The following is a 26,063-nucleotide window of genomic DNA, read 5'->3' as shown; positions in this document are numbered from 1 at the left end:
GAAGTAAACGGAGCAGAGTGACACGACTCGGACATGTCACACAGAAACACACGGCTCAACAAGCTGACTCACACAATGAATATATGATATGAATATATGATGAGAGAATATATAGCGATATCTTTTTTCTTTTTTTTATTTGCTCCGAAGTCTGTTTCACACCACCAGGGTAACAGATGAAAGAATAAGGCTAAATGTTGTCACACACTCCATCAGAACACATCTGTAACACATTAACTTAATATAATACACACATGTTATTATAGTCGCTAACTAGGTGTTCAGTATCAGTAACCATGGCTATCTACCCCGGTAAAAAAATTAACCTCCGTCATGGAACTGAAACCCAGAGTTAATATTTACAGTGAAAGGTCATTGGTCGCTGTAATTGTTCCTACTGTCCATATTTACCGCAAAGAAATCCCTTACTCATGCGATTTTCGATGTAAGTGACGTGAGGCAGGACTCACAGTCTTTATTCAGTACAAAAGCACATGACCATTGAAGCGCATATGAGGCAGTCAGAGAGATCACATAGGGATCTACCAGAGTTCTGTTGAAGATTCATATTAGATTCAGCTGAACTAGGTTGAGAGAATGAGGACTGTGGATTTGGTCCCTCATCACTTAGATTGGCTTTGCTTTAAGACAGAATCTCTTCACAGGAGGAGAGACCAATAACTGGGCAGAGAAGAATTGTAATTAATCAGTGAATGAAAACCGTGTCAGAGATAAGAGTATCTGCTTCATAAGCTAAATGCATTTCCAGCAATCGGCTAGGCTAAAAACAAGCCTGATTAGTCTGTTGCAGGCCACAGTTTGGCCTTTTTCGTGGCTCAAATTCTGTCATCCATTGTAATGTTGGTCTCATTATATACCGGATCATATGCAGATGAATTGCATACCCAATATGTTGTGATCCACTAAAGTTAGGCACAATATGAGAAGAATAAATCTTTGTTTTTGTTATCTTAAAAACCAACCATCTTGACTGTAAGGGGGTGAGTGGGACACACTGAGGGAGATTCAACTCTTGTTTGTTTTTTGAGTGGAGAGGGAGAGCTTCAGTCTACTGAGCATGCTAACAGAGCAGTGACTGAGTGTGTGTGTTTGTTCTCTCGCAGGTCCAATACCAGCAGATCATGGCATTCCTTAAAGAGCTGGACCGTCGGGAGAGAGAGATGCTTTACCGGAAGTGGAGACCAAAAGTGCCCATTTCTGGGAGGTAAGTTCATTTTTATTTCATTGTGGGTGCAAACAGTCAGTTGTTCCTTGAATCAGTTCTGAGCCTGTCATACTTTGTTTTTACTAGCAGCTGCCGGCAATGGTGGATGTTTGCCATCCAGGCCAACCTGAGTGAGATCAGGGAGCAGCGGCAGCGAGGAAGCTGGAGCTTTGCCCTGCAGCGGGCACGAGATGCCCAGACCTACACCAGCCTCTACTTCAGAAGGCTTAAAGGAGTCCCACTGAGTCCTCAGGAAGAGGTACGACACTGTAATGATCTATCAACAGACATTATAGTAAATAATATGCTCATATCCTCAAACACAACACACATATTAGTCTGGGAATTAACATGAATGAAATGGAAATAAATCAAATGAGCACAGGCTCTATATACCATGTTATACCCAGATAGCAAGAGACCCAATTGTAAACCTTTCTAATAAAAATCTGAGTTGAACTTACATTTTTCTTTCTATTGGCTATGGTGAAATGTCACTATTGCATAAGATGGTGGGTGTGGCATTGTTTGTTAAGATGAGGGGAGAAAGCCAGGGAAAAGCCCTAATGCAATGCTCTGTCCAGATAAATAGCTACGCAGTTTGATTAACCCTCCAGAGGCCAGGACGTATCATATAAAATGTATTCACTCCAGTAATATAAGCTAACTTGAACGCATGTAGCCCTTTGGCTCAGACAGTGCCGTAGTGTGTCTGCACATAATGCACTGTGGATACAGAGGGTTGATTCCTATTTAACTGGATGCTGTAAAAGGATCTATACATGTGATGGAAGAGTGCTGCTGAATGTAGGGCTCTCACAATACTGTGTGGTCACGTCTCACTCAAACACATTTGCACTTCATAAACGGACACTAACAAGCTTTCTAGAGCTGAAAAGATTGTTGATTGATGCAGTTCTGATTAATAGTAAAATATATTCCGGTAAGTTCTAATGTTATCATGATGTGTTTGTGTAATTTCGAGGATGTAGTGTCTAAGCAACTGATAAGACATCATTAAAACTACTAATGACAAGATTTGTTTTAACCAATAAAAAAATATATATGTATTTCCTGTGTTTTTATGAAGACTAAAACACTAAATTACTATAACAAAGTAAAAAGTTAACCTTTCAAATTGTTGTTGGTTAACACAGTGGAGTGTAGACCAGAGTGTTGAAATGATCTTTGTAGTCCAGCTGCTATAATCAAACAAAACAACAAAGGAGATCTGTATCTGTCAATATGGATTGGATCATCAATGATCAATTAGTATCAGCGGCAAAAAAACGGGATCAGAGATCTCTGAAAGTTATATTTGCTCCCTTTTTTCTTTTGTGCTGATCCAATCCGTGACTCTGATCAGTTTTATGATCCTTTGCATCTCTACAACTTATAATTGTTTCAGTCAAATCTCTGGCTTCTAGGCTCACCAATGTGAATATGGGCTGGTCGTCTATGACTGTAAACACAACATCTTTGAGTTAGGTTGGTCCCTGGCTCCTTTCTCACCTCTGCACAGCTAACCTATCACAGAGATGATGTACTTTCAAACACACTTACAAACACACTTCATTGTACTGATGCCTGAGCTTGTCTTCATCACCTAGAGTGAGCTGGAGCGAGTGGAAGAGGAGCAGACATTAGAGGAGCTGCAGAGTCTCAGAGAAATTGTCCACGACTGGTTTCGAAAGGAGGAAGAGATGGCAGAGGTGAGCTGAGATGATTCATACACTAGTTGTTCAGTTGTGTATATATAAAAGTTCCAACATGTCCAATGGTTTTTGCCTTACGTAAACTCTTGTTAACTTCACTTAGCTTCAACTGATGACATAAAGATGGCTGCTAGTACTCCTTTATCAAACATTCACTGATCCTCTGAATGTGGAGGATAGTTAGTTCTAACCTGTGTTCTTCCTCTGCCTCCTGTTCCAGAATGTGCGGGAGCCCAGCAGTGACCCCCAGCCCTGTTTACCCACCACATCTATCCCCAAGAGTGGGAGCTCAGGAATGATCCAGTACCTGCAGTCCTGGTTCCCGGGCTGGGGGGGCTGGTATGGAGACTCCCAGGACCCAGACAGGCCAGAAGAGCTCCTGCCCAGCCCATCCTCCTGGGACATTCTAGGTTAGAGACTCACTCGTTTCTGGGGACAGAAAAGGGCTTTTTTAATTAAATTTTCTTTACATTATATATTTTGTTACATCATATAATTGGTGGCATAAGTCTAGACTCCGGTATAATAAATTGGATTTTTGGTATTCTGTAGTGTTGGTTGAAATGGTATTCTGTGCCTTCTGGCTGCTGACCCTGATGATACAATGCTTCTCCAGCAGAGACAGAGGACCTGTTTGACCCATTGGAGGACTCTCACACTCTGAACACATTTACCAGGCGAGATCACCTGTTCGCCCGGCTGGAGTTCTTACTGGAAAAGGGCGGGGTCACACTCTTCCACCAGGACAGGAGGGGGGGCGCGCTGCACGAGAGCGGGGTTATCCAGTTGGAGTTCTCAGGTACACAGATGCAGTGTTTGGACAGATGGACACATGTTTCATGCTTTTCTGGGTTCAGAGTGTATCAATATGCTTGTTAGATCCATATCAGTGTAGTCGGTTCACTGTATGAATGTGACCAACACTTGGAGAACGTGTTCACACAGGTCCAGTCACACCTGGAAGCTGCCCAGTATAGTCAGTCTGATCATTGAGCAGATTAAGGGCTTTGCTCAAGGGAAACTCAGTGGTGGTATGAGGGAGACGCAAGCGCTGCTTTTCACTACCCGGCCCAGATTTAGGAACCTTTAACAACCTTTGGACATCTGATGGCTGACTGGCTGATGATTAATCTTCAATGTTCTATTTTGAGAATTGATTGATCTTCTAGAAATGAAAATGTCAACCATTCTCTGGTTTAAGTTTGATATTATATTTGACTGAATATCTTCCTTGTTTGGACTATAAACCGGAAAAAAACAAGACATCTTGAACCCTTGATGGGCAATTTTATGACAGTTATTGAGAACGAAACAATAATGAACAGATTAATTGATCAATCCTTAATTACAATCCAAGAGATTCCACAGGTCAATAATGAAGGGAGAGGGTTGAATGTGAGTTTAACTTTGACTCTACTACTACGCTGGATGTGTAGTCCACTGAGTTAAAGGTGTCTTTGTCCCATAGACTCAGAGCATGTGCACTACTGCCTCTCATTGACTGTTACCATGCGTCCACAGGGGTGAAGGTGACTTTGGAGTCTCTCCCTCGCTCGGAGTCCTCCCTGCTGTCCGTTAAGCTGGGTGGTTTGTTCCTGAGAGACTTGACTACTCAGGGCACCATCTTCCCTGTCCTGGTGTCTCCTAAAACGGTAAGCAGTGATGGAGCGGGCTGAGAAGAGAGCTCATAATGTGGAGAAAAGTTTGAAAAGTCCTAAAGAACATGATATTTGTGTTACGTTCTACTGCGTGTTGTATCATGCTTCTCAAGTTTTCAACATCTGTCACTTAATGTAGGACAAAGTTGTTGTTGCCATGCACCAGCCAGCTGGCCCGTCAAGCAGTTCCTCTGGTAAGATTTCTCTTTTCTTTTTTTAGTGATATGTGGCACTTCAAGCTTGTCTTTAGAGTTAAGAGTTTTATTGTAGTAAATCCATTTCCCATTTGCAAATGAAGATCTCCTGGTTGGCTGGTGAGAAAGAGAGAGATAGACTGGATGATGTTCAGATGAGAATACTTCTAAATATAGAAGTAGAACACACATGTTTTTGTCTTTAGATTCATGACATCATGTCCAGAGTTGCCTCTATCTGTTGGGAATTAATAGTTGAAGGCTTACTTTCATTACTTCTATGGATCCGAAGTTGAATTCCAAGGCTCACCTGACTTTTCTTTTTAATTGGCTGGGAAGCTTAAGGCTGGATTCAACAGGAGGCAGAAAGATACAAGCTCTTGAGGAGATACGCCTACTATAAGGCACTATGACATAATCATGTTAATTAGGTTTAACCTGCCAATACATAATCTTATCTCAATTATTATATAATGTAATACTTCATCTGTAATTGTGGCATTGTGATACTTCAGATACTTTCATATTGACTTGTTAAAGCTATCAGAGGTCTACTAGTCTGGTCATATATGAGACATTATATATTTGAGTATAGATGACCTTCAAGAGGAGATTTTTTACTTTCTTTGTTTAGTTTTATTTAAATTTCTGCCTCGCTGGTGGTGTTTCAATGAAATGCCAGTTTGCTCAACACTCTTTATTTAAGTGCTTGTGGTTGCAGATTTTTCTGATGGGTATTTTTCATTATAAATACTCAACAATATTTTTGATGATCATCACTATACCTTAGTGTAGTGTAACTTGGCCTCTGCCCAGTCACCCCTACAGAGAAGCTAAACTCCGGTTAAGTTTTAGATTCAGAATCGACTCTCAAAATATGCACAATTAAAAATATTATGCATTATTATACAGTAAACTATCCAGAATCGAATTGGAAGCTCCACCTTGAACAACTTGAAGTACATTTAACTACATTGTACTGATAATGGCCCTCTTTCACCTGTCTCTTGAAGTGAACATTTGAATATAGGACTTTTACGGTTCACTGTGTTAATTGTTTTACTATTGATAGTTTCACTTAAAAACAGTTTTTGGTTCTTCTTCTACAGCTGCTAATACCAACATTCCCAGGGCCTTTGCCTGGGTCCCTCAAATCACTAAATCTGTCCCTGATATGTGAACATACAGAAAGACAGATTAGATTCCTCTCTGTATAGTTTGTATACATGTAGAGCTTACTATGCTGTTATACCATCTTGGTCTGTGTGCAATGACATATAAAAAAAGGCTGACATGTGTGTTTTAAATTGGAGACTGATGGTTGAAATCATCTATGTGTAGGGGGAAGTCCTCATCAGTATTTTCAGTCCATCCAAAATTTCATAGTGTGTGGTGTAATGACATATCCAGCCTCTAGGGGCACTCTTGTTTGTTTATAAGCTACAACATCTCTTACAGTATGGATGTGGGAATAACCCGATTCTGGTTGCAGTGTGAGCATAAACGCATCATACTCCCACCAGCTTTCAATGGATGGATACCAGTTTGTTTGTTTTTGTGTTGTCAGGATACACTGCTGAGTGCTCACAATCACCAGTGTTTGAGATGATTTATGAGCGTAACCCTGTGAGGTGTAAGTTTGAGAGGAGACTGGAAGTGAACACTAGTCCATTGAACATCATCTACAACCCACAAGCAATCAAGAAAGTGACTGAGTTCTTCTATAAAGGAAGAGTTCATACCTCAGGTAAGTACTGAAACTCACTGCCACTTTTCGGATTGCATTCATACATTTTGTACTCTGCATACATTACTCAGCACTTCTTTATGGACATTATATTTACAGACAGTTGCTACAAAAGTTTCCTGTACGAATGTATGTTTTTATTGTTTTTTAGGCGAGATTATACTAATCTGAACCAGAGTTGATTTTAAAAGTCAAATTAAACAAGAGATTATAAAAATGTTGATAAAGAAAAAATCAAAGGGTAAGGGATTTCTGAGCAATAATGCAGAAAAAATGACAGTCCTAAAATTGTATTCCGAGTGGGAATTTCAAATGTCACACTAAATTTGATAACATTTATGATAATAAAAAAAAATGCATTTATGTGTGAACTCTGATAAGATAAGTATAGAAATCCATCAAATCCTTCATCATAACTTCAAAGAAACAACATTACTCACCTGTATTCTGAGTTAATTCAAATCAAATAATAATGATATAATTTCTCATTTATGTCTGATACAGTTTAATACCAGCAGATTCCTGTATTTGAAATATGATATCTCTTTGACCATCAGGTTTTGGATATCAGTCTGAGCTGGAGCTGAGAGTGGCAGAGGCTGCCAGGAGGCAGTACAATAAGCTGAAGATGCAGACCAAGGCAGAGATCCGACAAACCATTGATCAGCTACTCGTGGGAGAGTTTATCGTAAGAGAGATTCACTGGACATTGACATGAAATAACTGGCCGTTGAATCGTTTCTAAATGCCGCTGATGTGTTTGCTTTGTAGGAAAACAGTAAGCGTTGGACAATGAAATTGGACATTTGCGCACCCCAGGTGATTTTCCCTGATGACTTCCAGTCAGAGGACCCGATGCTAGTTGTTGTTGATTTAGGCAGGATTCTTCTCACAAACTCTCAAGGTAAAACATAATCAGAAATAAAAATGATTCACCCAAATATCTTCATTCTTTTGTCTGAAGAGGTTTCTAACTCAGCTCATACCTGTTCTTATTCCTTTTCTTTGAAGATGACACTAAGGCCAGCTCAAAGGCTGCTCAACCTGAAAGGGAAGACATGAGTGATGATGAGTACCAGACACCCCTTGGAACCCCACCAGAGTCTCCACCACCTGAACTAGACATGCCTTTAAAAGAACAGCGCAAAAGCCCTGACCTTTCCAGCCTCAGATCCCCTGAAAGTACACAGGCCTACAGCAGAAAACTTTACGAAAAATACTCCTTGTCCTTTAAGGATCTCCAGATAATGGTTGGTCGCTGTAAGGACAACTGGAAACATCTTCAAGAGAGTGAGGTAGGGCCTACTCACGTGGTAGAGAAGTTTAATGTGCTGCTACGGCTTGAGCAGAGACTTCGCTACACATCGGACCCCCAGCTCCCCGGGGCTGTGCTGTCAGGAACTCTACCAGACCTCAAGGTCCATATCAACCTTGAGAAGATGACAGCCCTTAGGAGTTGTCTGGCTAGGCTAAGCAGTCCACCTGTGAGTGAAGGGGACAAAAGCCAAGACAAAAGTCCAAATATAAGGTCTCCCGACCCCCTTACCCTCCGTCATGACAAGATCTTTCAGAGGGAGGACAGCTCCTGGAAGCTGCAAGGTTCAGCCAAGAACCTGACCCAGAGCGTGATGACTTTGGAGCAGCACACACGGGAAGTCCTGGTGGAATCCCGTTTACTTTTAGCTGAATTCAACATTAACTACATGCAGCTTGGTGTAGAAAGTGACGGCCGCTACATATCTGTTCTCAAGGTATTTGGCACAAATGCTAATTTTGTCAAGCGCCCCTATGATGCTGAAGTCTCTCTGACTGTCCACGGTCTTCTGCTGGTGGACACCTTACAGACCTATGGCTCAGACTTCGATCTCCTTGTGGCTTCTCATAAGAATCTCAGTTTTGACATACCCACGGGCAGCCTCCGAGAGAGCCAGCCTTCGTCCCCTGTGTCGCCTGATGGCAGGTCCCCCGAGCATCAGGGCCATCTTACTGAGTCCGTCTCTGGTATGTCCATGGATAGAATCTCTCCCTTCAGTTCTTTTCTCAAAGACCAGGAGGCCCTTATTAAGCTTGAATACCAGTTTGTGAGCTCAGACTGCCCATCCATGAACCTGGACAGCTCCCTTCAGGTGACAAGCATGCAGGTCAATAACTTGGACATCATTCTCAACCCTGAGACGATGGTGGAGCTGCTCAAGTTCCTGCAGAAATCTTTCCCCAAAGAGGAAAGCACCTGGACATCGCCAGTGCAACAACACACAACACAGCTTTGCAGTGAGGAAGAGGAGGGGACATATCAGGGCACCTATGACCAGAACAAAGAGCTGACTGTGGAGATCCACCGTCTTAACCTGCTTCTCCTTCGGACTGTGTCCACTGGCACGGTCCTTGGTGCTGAGAAGAAAGGGTTGAAGATTGCCACTGCCAGCATCACTGGCACCAAGGTCAATGTGTCCATGGGCAGTCGGTTGGACATCAATGGTTCACTCGGGTCCATGCAGTTGGTGGACCTGACCCAGGAAGGAGGCAGAAGCCAGTTTGTGGTCAGCATTGGTAGTGCTAACAGTTCCTCAACTCTCGGTGGATTAACATTCCTTGCTGACACAGGAGGTTCTCCCTCAGAAGCTTTAGATTTTCGCCTTATGGAGAAATCCCAAGGGGAGTGTTCCTTGCAACTTCAAATGGCATCCTTGCACTATAACCACTCAGCCAAGTTCCTGAAGGAGCTGAGTCTGTCTGCCAATGAGGTAGAAGACAATTTCCGCTCCATGCTGAAAAGTGCTGCCACCAAAGTGTCAACAGTTCTAGCCACCAAGACGGCAGAGTACAGCGGTATGGTTTCGCTCTTTGAGACTCCCTCAAGGAGATCTCGGACCCAGAGTCAGAGCTGGCCTTATCCATTTGAGGAGGAGGAGGATCTTCCCTCGGAAGAACCTGAATCCGCCTTAGACACATTCTTGGTGAAGCTGACCCTTAATATCAGCATTGAATCCCCAGTTGTGTCCATTCCACGTAAACCTGGACACCCTGAGCTCTTGGTTGGTCACCTAGGAAGCATAACGATCCAGAATTTTGTCACTGGGCAAGACTCCGAAGGAGAGAGGTTGCAGGTGTTGGTGAGGGATATTCGACTGTATTCTGTCAACTTGAGTCATTTGGTCTTGAAGAGGGCAACCAGAGAGGATATGGCTGGCGGCATGTCACCATCCCACAATGGGAGCATCACTCAGGATGAACCACAGTTTACACGTCAAGACTTCTTTGAATCGCTCAGCCGTGGAAAAGGTGAGAATGTTACAAATGTTGAGAAAAGTTGTATTCAGAATGCTAGTCTATGTGCAAATTATGCAAGCATACGTTTTAAATGCAGCTTGTGATGCAAGCTCACGTAATCCATTTTCTTCATCAGCTTTCCACATATTGAAAGACACCACTATACAGTTCACCCTGGAGAAAGTACCCGTTGATGAAGACACCCAGTTCTCCTTCAACACAGAGGAGCCCTGCAAGAGCACAGGGTTACTGAGAATTGAGGGCAAATTCGTCAACCCCGTTCAGGTATACACCATATCACTACAGTAAATTCTCTTCTATAAACAGCTATTCAAATAATATACAAGTCTCAAATACTAGCAGTATTTATATACTGCAGTTTCCAACTTGAACTAAGAGACATCAGTTCCAAATTATTTCCATTAAGCTACTGGAAGGTTCTTAATATGATCCATGCAGGAAGTTAACTACACTGAATGGAAAAAGTGACAAGTAGAACAACTGGAATTATTTAGAAAGTGATGGTTTTCACTTTGGTAAAAAGAGAAATTGAGAGCAACATATTGTGAGTATAACGTGACTTCTGCTGTAGAATAATGCCATGGACTTTAACAGTGTCCTGAATTAATCAAGACAACACATAAGTGTGGAGTTTGCATCAACAGCAAACCAGGAGGCTTCTTCCTGTAATAAACTGGGAAAAATTTAGAGTAAAGAGCCTGTTTCAGACAAAGGCCTGTCTTCTTCTGTATTTAAAATCAATACAATTCCCTGACACTATGTGATCATTTAAAGCACCGTACAGTAGATTACATTGCAACTTAAAGTAACTTTGGATGTTGCAGCCATCTTCACAACCGACTTTGAACAGACTCTTTGATTAAAGTTTTTAAAGGCCCTGCACATCCATGGTAGGCTCTCACTGGTTTTGGCTCGTTAGACCTCATATCATAAGATATTGTTAGGACAGAAACATTACATCCTTATTATTCCTGTAAGGGCATGAAGTTTGGTGACCATCCAGCATAGTTCCACCTCCCCCTCTAGTTGAACAGAGGTCTAATCAGATAGAATATGTAAAACCATCTGTTCAATAAAGTTGGGGTTTCTGACTGGTTATTCATTGTATCAATATTTGACACTCTGGTTCTAGGTGTTCCTGTGCAAGCCTGTGTATGAACAAGTCCTCCAGACATTGGACAATTTGTCTCTGATTGAGGAGCAACGTGTCACACCCAGCCAACCGCCCACACCCCCTCCACCAACTCCTTCCTCCACCAGACCTCACCGTTTTCCTGACCCCCAGGGAGGGCTGTTTGCAAGGGACCCTCCCTATATCAGCTTTTCCCACTCGTCGCTCTCCTCCCCTTTGCCTCTACAGTCTCACCAAACCTCTTTACCAAACACATTCACCCAGCTCAAAGTCACCTTACATGTGGCAGAACTGCAAGTCCAGCTCAGTGCAGACCTGACTCAAGGCTCCCAGGGCTTGGTCAGCCTGCGCTTCCAAGATTTGGAGGGAGAGTTTACAAAAGACCACCCTCATCTACTGGCAATCCAGCTGGCTCTGCACTCGCTGCTAATGGAGGACCTCCTGGAACAGAACCCTGAGTCAAAGTACAAACATTTGATGGTGTCTCGCGGAGCACCCAAGCCCTCCACCTACAGTCCAAAGGAGTACCTTTCCCAGAGCTGTCCGTCAGCATCCAATGCCCTGTTCCCAGACATGCCCCGCTCCCTGCCTGCACACATGGAGGAGGCCCAGAACGTCTTCCAGCTCTACCAGAGGCATCCCAGCACCCCTTCAGCCAGCAATCGCAAATCCAAGAGGGACCCAGACTGTCCCAGCACTCCACCTCCCTCTCCTACCCACCATGCACCGTCCCCTCAGCCACCCCCAGACTTTGATGACTCCTTAGTTCATATCAATGTGCAGCTCGTGGACCAGAACCACCCAGAGTTCAAAACACGCTATGGCAGAGTGGGCCGAAGCGTGGACGTTGACTTTAACTGCCTCGACGTGTTGATCACCCTGCAGACCTGGGTGGTCATCCTGGACTTCTTTGGCATTGGCTCCACAGCCAATAATCATGCCGTGAAGTTGCCCCCTATGTCACCTCCAGCTGAGCCTGGACATCCTCTGTACGAGCCAGACCTGAGTGAGGAGGAGACATCAGAGGCCGTCAACACTAAAGTGGACCTAAAGGTAGGTCACTGGACTGGGTGCATCTTGTCTAAATGGCGGGTCTGTGCAAAAGATACAAGTCAAGTTTAGTGGGCTGCAGTTAAGTATTCTTTTACAGTGGGAACAAATGTTGTTGATATTTTAATGTAATTTCTATGCATCAGCCTCACTAGCTGCATTGTTCTAGGGATGGTTGCGCCAGTCGGTATTTAGATGTACATCCACCCCATAGCTGCTGAGACTGTATTGTCTCTACAGTCATTGGATGGACTGTCATTTAAGTGTTTCCTCTAGGTTTAGTGCTTTGGGGCAGCGGCTGAGATTAAACACTCATTCTATCACCTACCACAGCACCGAATTCTGTTCTCAAATTTAACATTTAAAGGTAGACTATGTAGCATTGTCTGTTCGCCTGAGGGTCTGAGAGTCTGAGAGTCTGAGTCACAAGCTAAAGAGAAAATAAAGAGAGGGAGCGATGTTAGTTACAGAGCAGTGAAACGGAGCAATAAAACGTTACTTTTGGGTTGTTTCGTCACGTTCTAAAACACAAATACACACAAACTTGCAGGAAGGTGCCCCGTTGATGGATTGTGAATGGATGCAGCTGAGGTACACGCTTCATCCTGTCTGCTGTGTGTGTGAGACTCTGTATGGTCAAACAGACACACCAATAGCTGCGCAGAGCAGATGAAGAACAGAGGAAAAACTGAAGCACATCACACACACACAGCGATGTAAAAACCCTCTGGTCGTCAAATACCACTACTTTCTATTTGTATTGAATTGGGGTTAAACGTCCACGTGGGGCCCAATGCTTTTTGTTGACGCACAGAAACATCCTCTACACAGCAAAGTTGTGTTAAGTTTCTTCAAATACACATTAGTTACTTTTCCAAATATTTACCAGTTACTTTTTGAAATCCAAGGGAACCTTCAAATCAGCATCAATGAGATCCACAGCACAACATTTATAAAAAAAAAAAAAAAAGACTTGTCACTTTTAAAGCTGGTTCTCATGTTGCTCCCCTTATTTCCTTCTTCCAACAGTGGTGAAGAACATCAGTTTCAATTAAAACTAAATAATGACTGCTGTGTTAACTGGGGCGGCTGTGGCACATGAGGTAGAGCGCTTGTCCCGTAACCACAAGGTTGGTGGTTCAAACCCCTCTACCGGCAACATGCCGAGGTGTCCTTGAGCAAGACACCTAACCCCAAGTTGCTCCCTGGGCGCTTCATTGCAGCCCACTGCTCCTCCGGGATGGGATATGGGATGGGAGATAAATGCAGAGAAATAATTTCCCCATTGTGGGACTAATAAAGGCTTAATTATTATTATTATTATTATTATGACCATTGTATCAGAGCACACAGGGCCAAGTCACCTCTTAAGTTACCATGTGACCGGTTGCTGACAAGCAAGGTTGTATTTGAAGACAATTTTTTTTTAACCAAATCTGGTGCCGAGCTACACATAAAACACATAACATAACTTCCCACTAACTTCACAGAGAACAATGAGGATCTGTTTTAACCAAAGATTCTCTGATATAGATCAGCGAAAAACACAACGCAAAATCCGTCTGCACGTAAGCCTGTCGCTCAGCCCCAGGAGAGGCTGAAACACCCGAGCATATTAATGACGGTGGGATATTTTAGCAGTGGCGGTCAATATTCTGCATGACATGACTGGAGTGGAAACACTGTCTAATGTTGTTCAGACATTTATGTTGCCCCGAGGATTCTCGCTACTGACTTTGGTGATCCACTGAGGTTTCCTCCAGCAACACAGCAGGTTGACAGTTTTGAGTGAAATATCGAAAAACCTTTAGCATAGATTTGGGAAATATGACTAGATAGTTATGGTATATGACTGTAGCGGCTTTATTTCACAGAGACGTTCTCTATGGTGACAGATTGCTAGCATATTCCTCTGAAAATGTTTCATTCTAATTTCCCTTTTCTTGGTGTGACTTCAAATGTCAGCTCTGTAGTGAATGTTTGCTGATTGAACCTGTCCATGTTTTAATTTTTTAGGTCCATTCTTTGTCTCTTGTACTGAACAAGAAACTCAACGAGCTTGCCAGAGCGAGTGTGTCCAAATTATCTGCTCATCTGGAAATGTTAGGTGTGTATGGACAACGTCAAATTTACCTTGCTGAAATAAAAAACAACCCTACACACAACATCATTGCCTTTTATGTAAATTGGTTGACTCGTGAACATAATTAGATGTTTAATGTTACTAAATGATGTCTTGTGATATAGATGGCGACCTGGCTTTGCAAGGCAGTTTAGGGAGTTTGTCCCTGAGTGACCTTACCCCACATGGTGATCTCTACAGAGAGCGCTTCACCACACGAGGAGGGGAGGCACTCATTTTCAACATCAATAAGTATATAAAACAAGACAGAGATTAATTCTGCATAATACTGAACAATCTGTCCTTCTTTGACTCACCTTTTGTTTTCTGGTCCATTCAGGTACGGCCAGCCTGATCCTTACCTAGAGCGAGAATGTGACATCAAGGTGTCTCTGCAGATGGCCTCGGTGCAGTACGTCCACACGCAGCGCTTCCAGGCCGAGGTGGTGGCCTTCATCCAACACTTCACCCAGCTACAGGATGTCCTGGGCAGGCAGAGGGCTGCAGTGGAGGGCCAGGCTGTGAGTGCTCCAGGATGCACCAAGATCATTTGATTGTAGTATGATAGTGTTTGATTCAGATAGCATGCATACAGTACCGCTCCAGTTTATGATCTCCTTCTGAGAGGACGACTCCATGTGGGTTTCATGCTTATAGCTTGTAGAAAAGTTTAATACATGGACAACAAAACGGTCACAATGGTTCAACCAGACTTTTAAACGCAGAAAGAGACAAAGATCCTCTGAGCAACAGTAGAGTAGGAAGCTGCTTCCTATTCAACTTATTGTCTAAATTGACAACTACTCCTCTCTCTACTTTGTCTTTTCTCTGTCTCCTCTCTCTTGTACCTTTCCTCCCCTCCTTCCAAAACCTGTCCTCTCTCTCCTCTGTCTCTGTCTCTGCAGGTGCGTGATCATCCTCAGCGGGCTTCCAGGGTTCTGCTGGATATTGAGGCCGGCGCCCCGGTCATTGTCATTCCAGAGAGCTCGTGCTCGTCAAGGGTCATTGTGGCCAACCTGGGCCAGCTGAGGGTGCAGAACTGCTTCCTGCCAGCTGGGGCTCATGGGACTTTTTCCCTCCGAGACAAGGTAGAGAAACTCACCATGGCACATGCCTTTTTCCCTTCTCTGGTGAGTCACGCTGCCTGTTCATCCATCCATGTTGTGTGGCCTGGCTGTCGTTTCTCTCCCTCTTCTTTTGTCTAACTTCACTGTCTTCATTTATGCATTGAATGGTGTGACCCAAATTTAAACAACCAGGATTACCTCATGCCACTTGGCTTTTAAAACTTGCAACATACCACATAGGCTAGAAACCCTGCACACATGATTCCTTATCATCATCTTATTTATTATTATTAAGTACCTTATTATCTAAATCTGATCTGAGATGCTCAATGAATACAGCATTATCTTATGGTTTACTGTTGTATGCTTTAATAACTAAACCTTGTCAGCAACTCTAATGTTTTTGGTTTTGTGTAACCACTCACTTGTTTACATGTCATGTTTTTAAAGCAACAGTCCAACTTTAGGATATTGTGCTTGTTGGCTATCTTACTTTGCATCAGATCAGAAGAATGAGGGTCAGTCCAGGGCCCTCTTATTTAAACCTGGCTTAAATTAATCCAGACACCGTTAAACGGTTGATTTGTTAATCTTGGATGACAGTATCATGAAAAGCACTTTTATATTGAAACAAAGGAAACATGACGTACAAAGTGGAAATCATGTTCAGCACTTATTATATATATTGTTTTTCCACAGAAAAGGGCAAAAACAATATATATAATATAACAAACACAAATGAACAGAGAAGTTCAATATGTCTTAAAGCATATCTGTGTTACAATGGGTACTTTTTTTACATTTTCTTATTGTATTGATATTTTATGCTGCTACTGCGTAAGACTTGTCAGACTTAACTTGTTTTTTTCCAAAATCATGATCATGTCAAAATGTTTTTAAGGATGCTCATTAAGGGAAAATGATTAAATATATATATAGAGTTCAACTTGAAGTCCTGGTCATGACCCAGCCCACCGTGAATAAGTTAGTTTGTGTTTAGCACTACGTCAACGTCAACATGTTAAAAACCAGTCACATAAGACTAACTCAGTCCCGTGTGAAGAACAGGGACCTGTTGACACTGTCATTTGTGAAGGAGAACACTAAGTTAATGTTGTTTTGGTCTTTCATCAGCATCTTGTGTTTTTTGTTAAGAATTTAATACTGCATGCAAATTCATACAAGGATCCATCCCATTACAAGGTACAATAGCATGCTTTTACTTTGGTGTGCTGTTTTACTTTTAAGTTGTTATCCTTCACCAAGTTTCCCCGTACCAGAAACTATCCCAATAAGCACTACAGACAGCTGACTGATGACAGTACATGTCAGTCAAAACAGTTAACTGCACTTGGAAGCAGTTTTGAGATGTGAGAGCATTTGGTGTGTGTTATTGACATTCATAATGCTCCTGTATTTCAGAACCTCTGCTGATTTGGTGTTACATTGCTTTAGTTAATATTTTCCAGCCCTGAGGCCTGTAACACGAAGCAGGATTTGGGGTTAACGAGGTAACATCAGGGTTAACTCTGGGTTTTCAGTTCCATGATGGAGGTTCACTTCTTACTGGGGTAGATCACCATGGTTACTGATGCTGAACACCTAACCTGCTCCAGAGCGGGTGATTGACTCGTATAAAAGCGCCAATCTTCTGACCAATCAAAGATTGGTACAAAACTCGTAATTTTATATTACACAAATAAGAAGACGTTAAAGTCATAATTCAGTTTAAACAGACACATACAAGATAAACGGCTGGTATTAAATATGTTGACTGTGTGAATGTGTGAATGAACAGAATTATAATATCACTGCTTCATCTAGAGCACGATACATGTGACTATAATAACATGTGTATTATATTAAGTTAATGTGTTACAGATGTGTTCTGATGGAGTGTGTGACAATATTTAGCCTTATTCTTTCACTGCTTCATCTAGAGATGTGTTCATTCTCACAGTCAGTGATTTCTTCCAGCTGTCGTTCCTTCGTTTGTCAGTTTAAACTTTGTTACTTTCATATTTCTCTGATAATATAGTCTTATTTCTAAAATGTAGCAGACTTTTCTTGTTTGTGATTGGTCAGATGCTGCTAACACCGCCCCTTTATGTGAACGCACTGACTGATTTACAGAGTTGATAACCAGCTTTGGGGAACGTTTAGCGGTAGTGCGGTTGTTAGGGGGAGTTAAACCAGATAACTTAAAGACACCCTGGGTATGTTGAACCCTCTTTGTGAAACAGGCCTCTGGTTTGCAGTTTTACTGTTTGCGGTTGGGTTATGTGATGGACTGAGCTTTCTGCAGCGTGTGTTGCATGTATTGTTTAGGAATACACATGTTTTGTGTTGTATTACTTTTCATAAAGTTTTATTTAGATTTCTCAATATGTACAATCTACATCATACTGTACACTTCTTGCAACAACACAACAAGGACCCACAGTCCTAACAACAAAGCAAAGCAAGACAGTAAAAGTAAAGCACCCCAGATACCTACCTGCGTACCTTCAACAGGCGGCCCTTCTGATACACTGTCCCTGTCTTATGTCCTTTAAAACAAAGGTAGACTTCGAATTGAAGTTACAGTACAACAGTGACTGACTGCTGTGTTGAATTGTTCTTTCTGCGTCAGGAGATAATGGCATAATATCACTGGGATCTTATTTTTTAAAGGAGAATGCAGTGAGCAAACTGACAGACACACTTTGACAGACACACTTGTTCTCTGACTTTCATCTGACATACAGCCTTAATACTGTGCTCAACTGTTTAGAGGTTGAAAGTGCTTTGATGTGAAGAGAGATTAATACTCTTTATATTAGTAAAACAAAGCATAGAAACGGAACCATTAGTATTGATTAAAAGCATGGCAGCTTTTGTCGTGTGTATTTTGTGTCCTTTTTAAAAGTATTCATCTGCTTTTGTGAGGATGTAATGTTCATATTGCTAACTGGACTTAATGTGTAATTTTATGTTTCTTCTCTTTCTTTTGTCTTGTAACAGGAGCGTGTCCAGAAAGCAGCAGAGAGGAGAAGTGAGCAGGAGAAGCCTAAGACCCCCCCCTCCACCTCCAGCTCCTCCTCCTCCACAGGGTTTATCCTCAGCAAGCCCCAGGTCCCAGACACATGGAGGGCCACTGAGAAGGATGAACCTCACAGCTTAGGTTAGCATGGCTGCGTGGTTGCGTAAGAAATGCCATACAGTGTATCTACACCTGAGAAAGTCTTAAAGTAGCTGTTTATGCCATCTGGTGTGTTTGTCCCCATCAGAAGAGCACGTGTGCCTGCTGGACTGCATTGCTCTGGACCTGCAGGAGGTGGATATCTTTGCTGCAGAGCGTCTGCCCTGTCAGCCCAGGGACAGCGTTGGTAAACCTCCTGAGTCCTCAGACCTCATCTTTCCTTCGTACTCTGTGCGCCGCACTGGAGACAACCTGCTTAAGGACTGCTGCCGTCTCAAGCTCAAAGTGGAACGCAACCTGGACAAGTATGTCCCGCTTTTTGTTTTTCTGTGGTGAAAGTTATGGCTTTTTTTTTTTTTTTTTTTTTACAATGAAATCATGTTGACTGCTGTGGTCCTGCACATGGTCTTTTTATTCCTACGTGTCGGCGACAGCAGTGGCCGGAAGCGTTGCGTTTCAGGATGTCAGTTCATCTGCCCGTCAAAGGTCAAGCTCACTATGACCTCGTCTTTTTCATTCTCAGTAACCCCTCGAGCGAGTTTCTTCAAAATTTTGCACAAACGTCCACAAAACATGTTGTTGGTCATTACTAAAGAAATCAAATGCAAATCAAGACAATTTCACACAAACGTCTCATTGGATAAAATGATGAAGTGATGACGTGAGATTTTGGACAGACATGAATGTAAACAGCAACCTGAGTGTTTGGGGGAGGAATACAATGGCGAGGCTTAAGGACTTTTTTTGTCATAGGGGTATCTCTGTGTCTAAAGAAAATACTTGATAGAAAAATAGTCCCATAAAAAAGACAAGAATATGTCTATAGTAAGACCTGAGCATTCTGCTGCTTGACTTTTAGTACATCAGGCATTGTGCCTAATGCCTCTTGTTTATTAATATTGGGGATGGCCTATGGAGAGCAGTAGTTGGTATACTTTGATACATAGCCTTTTTTTCTGTTATACATCAGTAGGTATGAATGTACCCAGTGTCAGCATAAGACCATACTTATGATCCAAACTCATGCTTGTGTTCATGATTGTTGTCAGGGAGCTGAGCCATGCGGTACCTGACATGTCCATCCACGGCAGCTTGTCATCAGTACACTGCTCTCTGGACCTGGAGCACTACCAGCTGATCAGAGGGCTGCTGGAGAACAACCTGGGAGAGCCTGTTGAAGATTTCCTAAGACCCTACAACCTACAAGACCCCAGCACCTATGTGAGAGACCAACCAACGGGACAGTTTACTGCAGTCCATCGACATCTTTGTAGCAACACTGATGTCTCTTCTCTTTTAATATTGTTTGTCATTTGTATATATTGTGTCATTTTTCAAGGTAGTCCCCTATATGTCCCAGTTCATGGACTGATGTTTTGTCTCCGCTCAGACTGTGTTAGGTGGAGATGTCTACACCAGCCTGTCATTCCTGGTGGACATGATGGATGTCAGTCTGGAGCTCTTGGACAGCCCCACACCCACAGACCCACAGAAGCGCTCATTAGCAAGGTGAGTCTTTTCCATCTTCTTATATAACAACAAGGTGCAAGAAAATATCAATATACTTTATAAGTTTTTTAATCAATAGTTTGAACAGACAGTTGCTCTGATAGCACAAAAAGAAGAGCTATCGTGTTTCAAGTGCAGCTCCAACTGTTCTGATTGAATAATAAACTTATATGTCATTCATATAGCAGTTTAATAATAATAATTAATCCTTTATTAGTCCCACAATGGGGAAATTACAATTCTCTGCATTTAACCCATCCCGGAGGAGCAGTGGGCTGCTAAGAAGCGACTTGGGGTTAGGTGTCTCGCTCAAGGACACCTCGGCATGTTGGCTGTAGAGGGGTTCGAACCACCAACCTTGTGGTTGCGGGACAAGTGCTCTACCTCGTGAGCCACAGCCGCCCAGTTTGTTCTTTATACTATGTTTTCATAAAATTTGATTTAGAAAAATAGATTTTTTTATTTGCCTTACTTCAATATATTGAATTGTAAGCCATTTTCTGAATCGTCAGATATTTGCAAATTCAGTGCCAGGGATCAAACTGCCCAACTTGTGGTTTATGGAAGCCCCGCTCTACCTATTCATCAACAGCCACCCTGAATAATAACTTAACACTGCTTCACTGCCCTTCTTCCAGACAATGTTTCCTAAGTGTGTTTTAAATGAAAGTCCTTGGGACAGATTGTAAAGCTCCGGGTAACCCTGCACTGAAACCATCAACTTCTCCTCCATATTTACTGTGGACTAATATTTACGGAAGAAAGAGAAGATATGTGCTGGCTGTGTTTGGTTGTTGGTCGTCACATGACATGCATTGCGTGTTGCTGCGTTCCAAAAGTTGAACAATGTTTATATCAGGTTGCAGCATACGCACCCTGAAAAATAGGCGCTTAGGGACGCTTGGACGCCGCGACGAGGGTCCCTCTCGCTTTTTAGCACACCTTCCTACAGCAGCAATGGAGCTGAAGGCTCAAAAACCCTGCAGGAGTCCCGGCTTGTATGCATCACACACACACACACACACACACACACCGACCGGATTGACCTAAGGATTACAGAACAAGATCAGTGTGTGTGTGTGTGTGTGTGAGTTTATTTCAGGCTACAAGAGAGGGGCATGTTTATTTAACGATGCCAACAAGCATTAAACGTGCATCCAAAGCCATAGCTGGAACAGAAAATGTGTGTCAATTCACATTTGTTTCAAAAAATATCACCTAATATGAGACCAATGACCTGTCAATGACATAAGAAGAGCAATGCTTTCTGTTTGGTTCTATTGCTGTCTGTGAAAAAACATTTCTAAACAGTTTAAAACGCCTACATGAGACTTGTTTTAACCAGGAAATAAAATCAAACAAATGCTAACAGCTTCTAATAAAGGGCAGCTTTGACTCAGGCGGTAAAGCGGGTTGTCCAGTCAGTGCAGGGTTGGTGGTTTGATCCCCTGCTCTCCCTGTCCACGTGAATGTTAAATGGTAAAACTCATTGGAACAAAGCGTTTAAGTCATTTATGTTCATGCAAAAACATTAACCATCACCATTTAACTTTGTAAGGACAGTTCAATGCATGAGAAACACTGTGATCGTTTAATAACATCTGCTCAGTCATTTTGAATAGATTGTTGTCTCCATGGAGTTTCTTATAGTCACAGTGTAAGAGTGGAACCAACACGTGTTGCAAGTCTTTAGAGAACCCAGCTTAATTGTGTCCCGGACAGAGGATGTCGTATGTGAACAAATTGTAAAGCCCTCTTGAGGCAAAAAAATAATTTGGGCTATACAAAATGAATTGAATTGTCTTAATTTGAGGAGATTAACATACACTTTCATCAGTTATTGCAATATTCAACAAAATGAAGGCATATTTTCATAAAGCTAGTTGATCTATAACCTTTGATGGGCCAGTTGTTAATGGCTGTGTTGTGTCAGACTTGAGAGTTGTAAACTTAACCTTTCACCTACAATGAAGATAAAAAAGTTGTCATTTTGATATTGTGTTTGTATTTCTCCTGCAAAGGTTTGACTTCATGAAATCCAAGCTTCTCTTTGAGAGTTTGTCCAATGGGTCCAAGTCCATCAACTTGGTGTCTCACTCCCTGTTGGCGTACGACACTCGCTGCACCGAGCCGAATGCGAGCACCGGTAGAGCTGATGGGGCAAGGCACAATGTGTTTGACTGCATCCTCCAACCCTCCAAAACAGGCACCAACCGGGCGACACTGCAGCTGGAGCTGCATTATAGGTAGAGTAGTGAATTTTTCAAGCTAATGAAACTTGTTCAGACATAAAAATAAATGTAGATTTAAGAAGTGTGGGATAGTAAGGACTTCCACCTTCTGACAGATCCACACGCGAGTCTTCCTGCTTCACGGTGGTCCTCAACAACCTGAGGGTCTTCCTCATCTTCGATTGGCTTCAGCTGGTGCGAGACTTCCTGCAGGTGCCGGTGGTGAAGGCATCCGGCGGTGCTGAGCCTCGTCAGCGCTGGCCCAGTAGCACCAGCACTGACTCAGGCACCGCCACCACCACCACCACCACCACCGGGGCCGTCATGCCAAAGACTGTCAAGAGCGGTGTGGTCACCAAGAGGTCCACGGTGCCAGTCACCCAGGACCGCTGCCTGGAGGTCAAGATCAACGTCACAGGTCAGAGAAGAAAAATGAAGATAAGATAATGCCCTGAACCTCTTTGATTGATTTTAAATATTATAAATAAGGTACTACACACACAGGGGACATAAACTCTTCTAAATCCAACTCTTCGTAATTTATAACATTTGATTCATTAGAACGAAAGCGTCATTAGAACAGAATGCTAAAACATGTAGTTAAAGAGCTTGTTGGAGCTGGATCTCTGTTGCTCCTGCTAATGCTGCTGTCACCACCATCAGTGGAACTACTATTACAGCCCTCACTAGCAACCACACAGAATTAACAACCATTAAGCAACACCAGGAAGTGTTTTATAACATTAAAGTATGTAAATATGTTCTAGTACAAACCCAGAATACAACCTGAAAATTAGCTTGATATGTCACCTTTAAGTCAGAAAGCACATTTACATTTTAAACACTTTTGTCAAATGATTGTGTGTGCAGGGTTTTTCATTTAAGTGTTTTATTAAATATGAAAATAGAATTTCTCCCTCCTGGATTTGTGACTTATCCAGGATTGGCCCAGAATAGTTTTTTAATTATTCTCATTACATGAGCCCCTGGTCTGTGTATATCTGCAGGCACAGAGTTTGTGGTAGTGGAGGACTCGTCTTGTCTGGATACCCACGCCATCATTCTTAAAGGCACCACGGTCCTCACCTACAAACCCCGTCTGCTGGACAGACCTTTCTCTGGCAGCCTCGCAGGAATAGAGGTGAGCTCTCCCTCTGCCATAGCACTGTTTCATCTCCAAACGTTATTACTGAGACGACTAGTTTTACCACTGCTACCATTTTTAGGATTATTTTAATCAAAGTATCTAAAAGAGTATATTTTGTATTCCTATATAGATATTTTTACCCAAGGAACTGCTACTTATTGTGTTACTTTTGCTACTGCAAATACTGTACTTCTATTGCTATGCTTAAACTGCTACCAGTACTGCCCTACAACTCCATGTTCTCCTCCCCTTCCTCCTCCTACCCTTATATACCCTACCCTATATATAAAGTATACAGTCAAGCTCAGTACTTTATATTACTTAATACTACTGCTACGAACTACAGACCCAATATTCAGACCATCTTTTAATAGCTTTAATAGAGGTATCTTGTCCCCTCCAGGTGTTCTCGTGTCGGCTGGGCAGTGAGCAGGAGACGGCGCTGTCCATCATTGACCCAGTCAATATTCAGGTGGAGCTGTGTGGGAGCCCCACATACCAAAGCAGCTCCGGTCTGCTGGACGCCTTCAATGTTGAGGACATCCCACCACTGCTGGAGGTCAGGAATTAACTCTCTACCAAAATAAGATTTGCACCATGTAACTGAAGGAGGCACAGTAGTTAAAGGGTAACTTCAGTATTTTTCAATCTGTTTTCTCATGTTTTTGGGGGACAATAACTTTTAAAATTGGTCGCTGCATACAACAGTCGCTTAACAGGCTGTAATGTAATCACTCAGTTCAAGTCCTCACTGTCGATATACACTGACTGGCTCAGATTGTTACTTTGAGTGTCCGACAATATTATGGAAACCAGCCTACAGAGAAATAAATCATTTTTCTCCACTTTCTGTTTGTTATGTGTCTAACCAAGTCTTGCACAGAGAAGTCTCATTCTTTTAGTGTGCATGTGATTCTTTGGCAGATTCAGTTTCCTACTCTGGACATCCGTCTGTCCTACAACGACATTCAGCTCTTCTTGGCCATCGCTAGGTCCATCCCTACTTCTAGCTCTGCTCTGCCCTCTGACTGTGATAGCAGCACTGCAGCCAGCACTGAGCCCGCTACAGCCAAAGACAGCTTCAGGCAGAAGACTGAGGCCCTCATAGGTATGTGAAGACCAGTGATGGTCATTTGGATTTAATGGTAGATCCAAATTGTTTTTTCAAAAACAGTTTTCTATTTATCTGGCCAAAATACATCAACATTTTGTAGTCGGGATGCATCTTGAAATTGTTATCGTTCATACAATTTTGCTAAAAAATGTAGTTACAGTGATGGTGTACTGTTATCCCAGCACTAGTTGCTGTTCTCATGAATGTGTGTTTGTCTCCACAGAGGGCCAGCTGACCCGTTTACAAGACCTTGGCTTCAGGAAAGAGGACTGCAAAAGGGCCCTGATCCACTGTCGAGGTGAGTGAGACCTTTAACGCTGTTCCCCACTCCTTGTAATCTTGTCCCCATTATTTAATGAAAGGCCATATAAAGACAGACAATGTGTCCTCCAGGCCAGCTGGACCAGGCTGCCACGTGGCTGCTTGAAAACGCTGAGAACATTGTGGGCCATGCCAGATCCAGGACTGACTCCAGCTCCAGCAGCCACTCCGCTCCTCTGTCAGGGGTGGAGGTGAAGGCTGAGAGTGTGTGCATCTGTTTCATCGATGACTGTCTGGACTGTGACATACCGCTGGCTGAGCTCACCTTCTCCAGTAAGTCTCCTTTACAAGAGATACAGCTGCACCATCAAACGTATGATGAGGACTGGAGGATTCTTTTTCTTGATATCATAACCCATATTATAATGATGGAAGTATCATTTCATCAGGCCAAACACGGCTTTTAAATTGTAGTAAGGGAGTCATTCTTCTGGTGTTTAATGTTGCCCTCCTCTGCTCCTCTGTTTACTTCTCTCTCCCCACATTTTGAGGGATAGTTTGATGTTTTAATGTGTGTTTGTATGAGGTTATTCTCCATACTGACAAAACAGACAGGAGAACCAGAACAGGTGTGTGTGTGTGTGTGTGTGTGTGTGTGTGTGTGTGTGTGTGTGTGTGTGTGTGTGTGTGTGTGTGTGTGTGTGTGTGTGTGTGTGTGTGTGTGTGTGTGTGTGTGTGTGTGTGTGTGTGTGTGTGTGTGTGTGTGTGTGTGGATTTTAGATACCTAAAACAATCAATATCAGTCAAAGTGTACACTATATTTAGAGTATTTTAACCGCTTAACCTTGCTTTGAGACACTCCTTTCTGAATGCGAACTGAAGCCATTATCTATGTTCTCTTCAAAGACACATGACTCCTTTTTACAAAAACAATAGTTTTACTTCGCAGAACGCAGGTGTTTCCAATCTACTGCTGCCTCAATTAGTTGGTTAGTTTGTTGTGTTTGTGACTTTGGTGAATCTTATCTAACCCTTAAAACCCCAAGTCACACTATAACCAAACCAACGAAGTTATGGAGGCAGCAGTAGATCGGACCAGCAACTCCTGTGTTCTGAGAGGTCAAATTACTGTTTTTGTCAAAGGAATCTGTTGGCTATAGAGAAGTAAGTGATACAACCACACGTCTTAGCATCACCACAATGTCTCTAATTAATAATAATAATAATAATAATTAGCATCACAACTATCCCTTCAATGTCTCTAATTAAGAAGTATTTAAGAACTGTCTGAGAGTCTATCACCTATCCCTTCAATGTCTCTAATTAAGAAGTATTTAAGAACTGTCTGACAGTTACACAACTCGTAAAAAAACAATCAAATGGTTTAGTAGATAAATACGTGCACATACAGGAAGATAA

General features: G+C 42.5%; 1 protein-coding gene across 3 annotated transcripts in view; it reads left to right on the top strand.

The window, feature by feature from the left end:
• vps13d (vacuolar protein sorting 13 homolog D) overlaps positions 1 to 26,063 on the top strand; it is a 61,033-nt gene that overhangs the window by 8,653 nt on the left and 26,317 nt on the right. For all 3 annotated transcript variants that reach the window (XM_054610026.1, XM_054610025.1, XM_054610027.1), the window contains 28 exons: positions 1,125 to 1,225; positions 1,316 to 1,484; positions 2,836 to 2,937; positions 3,161 to 3,350; positions 3,557 to 3,739; positions 4,462 to 4,592; positions 4,738 to 4,792; positions 6,360 to 6,539; positions 7,097 to 7,227; positions 7,311 to 7,443; positions 7,551 to 9,821; positions 9,946 to 10,094; positions 10,963 to 12,015; positions 14,029 to 14,119; positions 14,260 to 14,386; positions 14,475 to 14,655; positions 15,040 to 15,222; positions 18,205 to 18,364; positions 18,471 to 18,687; positions 19,432 to 19,603; positions 19,773 to 19,891; positions 21,913 to 22,137; positions 22,239 to 22,540; positions 23,130 to 23,263; positions 23,673 to 23,828; positions 24,194 to 24,377; positions 24,607 to 24,681; positions 24,777 to 24,977. In XM_054610026.1, coding sequence (XP_054466001.1) covers positions 1,125 to 1,225; positions 1,316 to 1,484; positions 2,836 to 2,937; positions 3,161 to 3,350; positions 3,557 to 3,739; positions 4,462 to 4,592; positions 4,738 to 4,792; positions 6,360 to 6,539; positions 7,097 to 7,227; positions 7,311 to 7,443; positions 7,551 to 9,821; positions 9,946 to 10,094; positions 10,963 to 12,015; positions 14,029 to 14,119; positions 14,260 to 14,386; positions 14,475 to 14,655; positions 15,040 to 15,222; positions 18,205 to 18,364; positions 18,471 to 18,687; positions 19,432 to 19,603; positions 19,773 to 19,891; positions 21,913 to 22,137; positions 22,239 to 22,540; positions 23,130 to 23,263; positions 23,673 to 23,828; positions 24,194 to 24,377; positions 24,607 to 24,681; positions 24,777 to 24,977 — 7,375 coding nt within the window. The remainder of the gene's footprint in view (positions 1 to 1,124; positions 1,226 to 1,315; positions 1,485 to 2,835; positions 2,938 to 3,160; positions 3,351 to 3,556; positions 3,740 to 4,461; positions 4,593 to 4,737; positions 4,793 to 6,359; positions 6,540 to 7,096; positions 7,228 to 7,310; positions 7,444 to 7,550; positions 9,822 to 9,945; positions 10,095 to 10,962; positions 12,016 to 14,028; positions 14,120 to 14,259; positions 14,387 to 14,474; positions 14,656 to 15,039; positions 15,223 to 18,204; positions 18,365 to 18,470; positions 18,688 to 19,431; positions 19,604 to 19,772; positions 19,892 to 21,912; positions 22,138 to 22,238; positions 22,541 to 23,129; positions 23,264 to 23,672; positions 23,829 to 24,193; positions 24,378 to 24,606; positions 24,682 to 24,776; positions 24,978 to 26,063) is intronic.

The sequence above is a fragment of the Anoplopoma fimbria genome, chromosome 12 (assembly GCF_027596085.1).
Source record: "Anoplopoma fimbria isolate UVic2021 breed Golden Eagle Sablefish chromosome 12, Afim_UVic_2022, whole genome shotgun sequence".
Classification (NCBI taxonomy): domain Eukaryota; kingdom Metazoa; phylum Chordata; class Actinopteri; order Perciformes; family Anoplopomatidae; genus Anoplopoma; species Anoplopoma fimbria.
The sequence above is the reverse complement of the archived record's forward strand: the minus strand, read 5'-3'. Positions and strand labels throughout refer to the sequence as shown.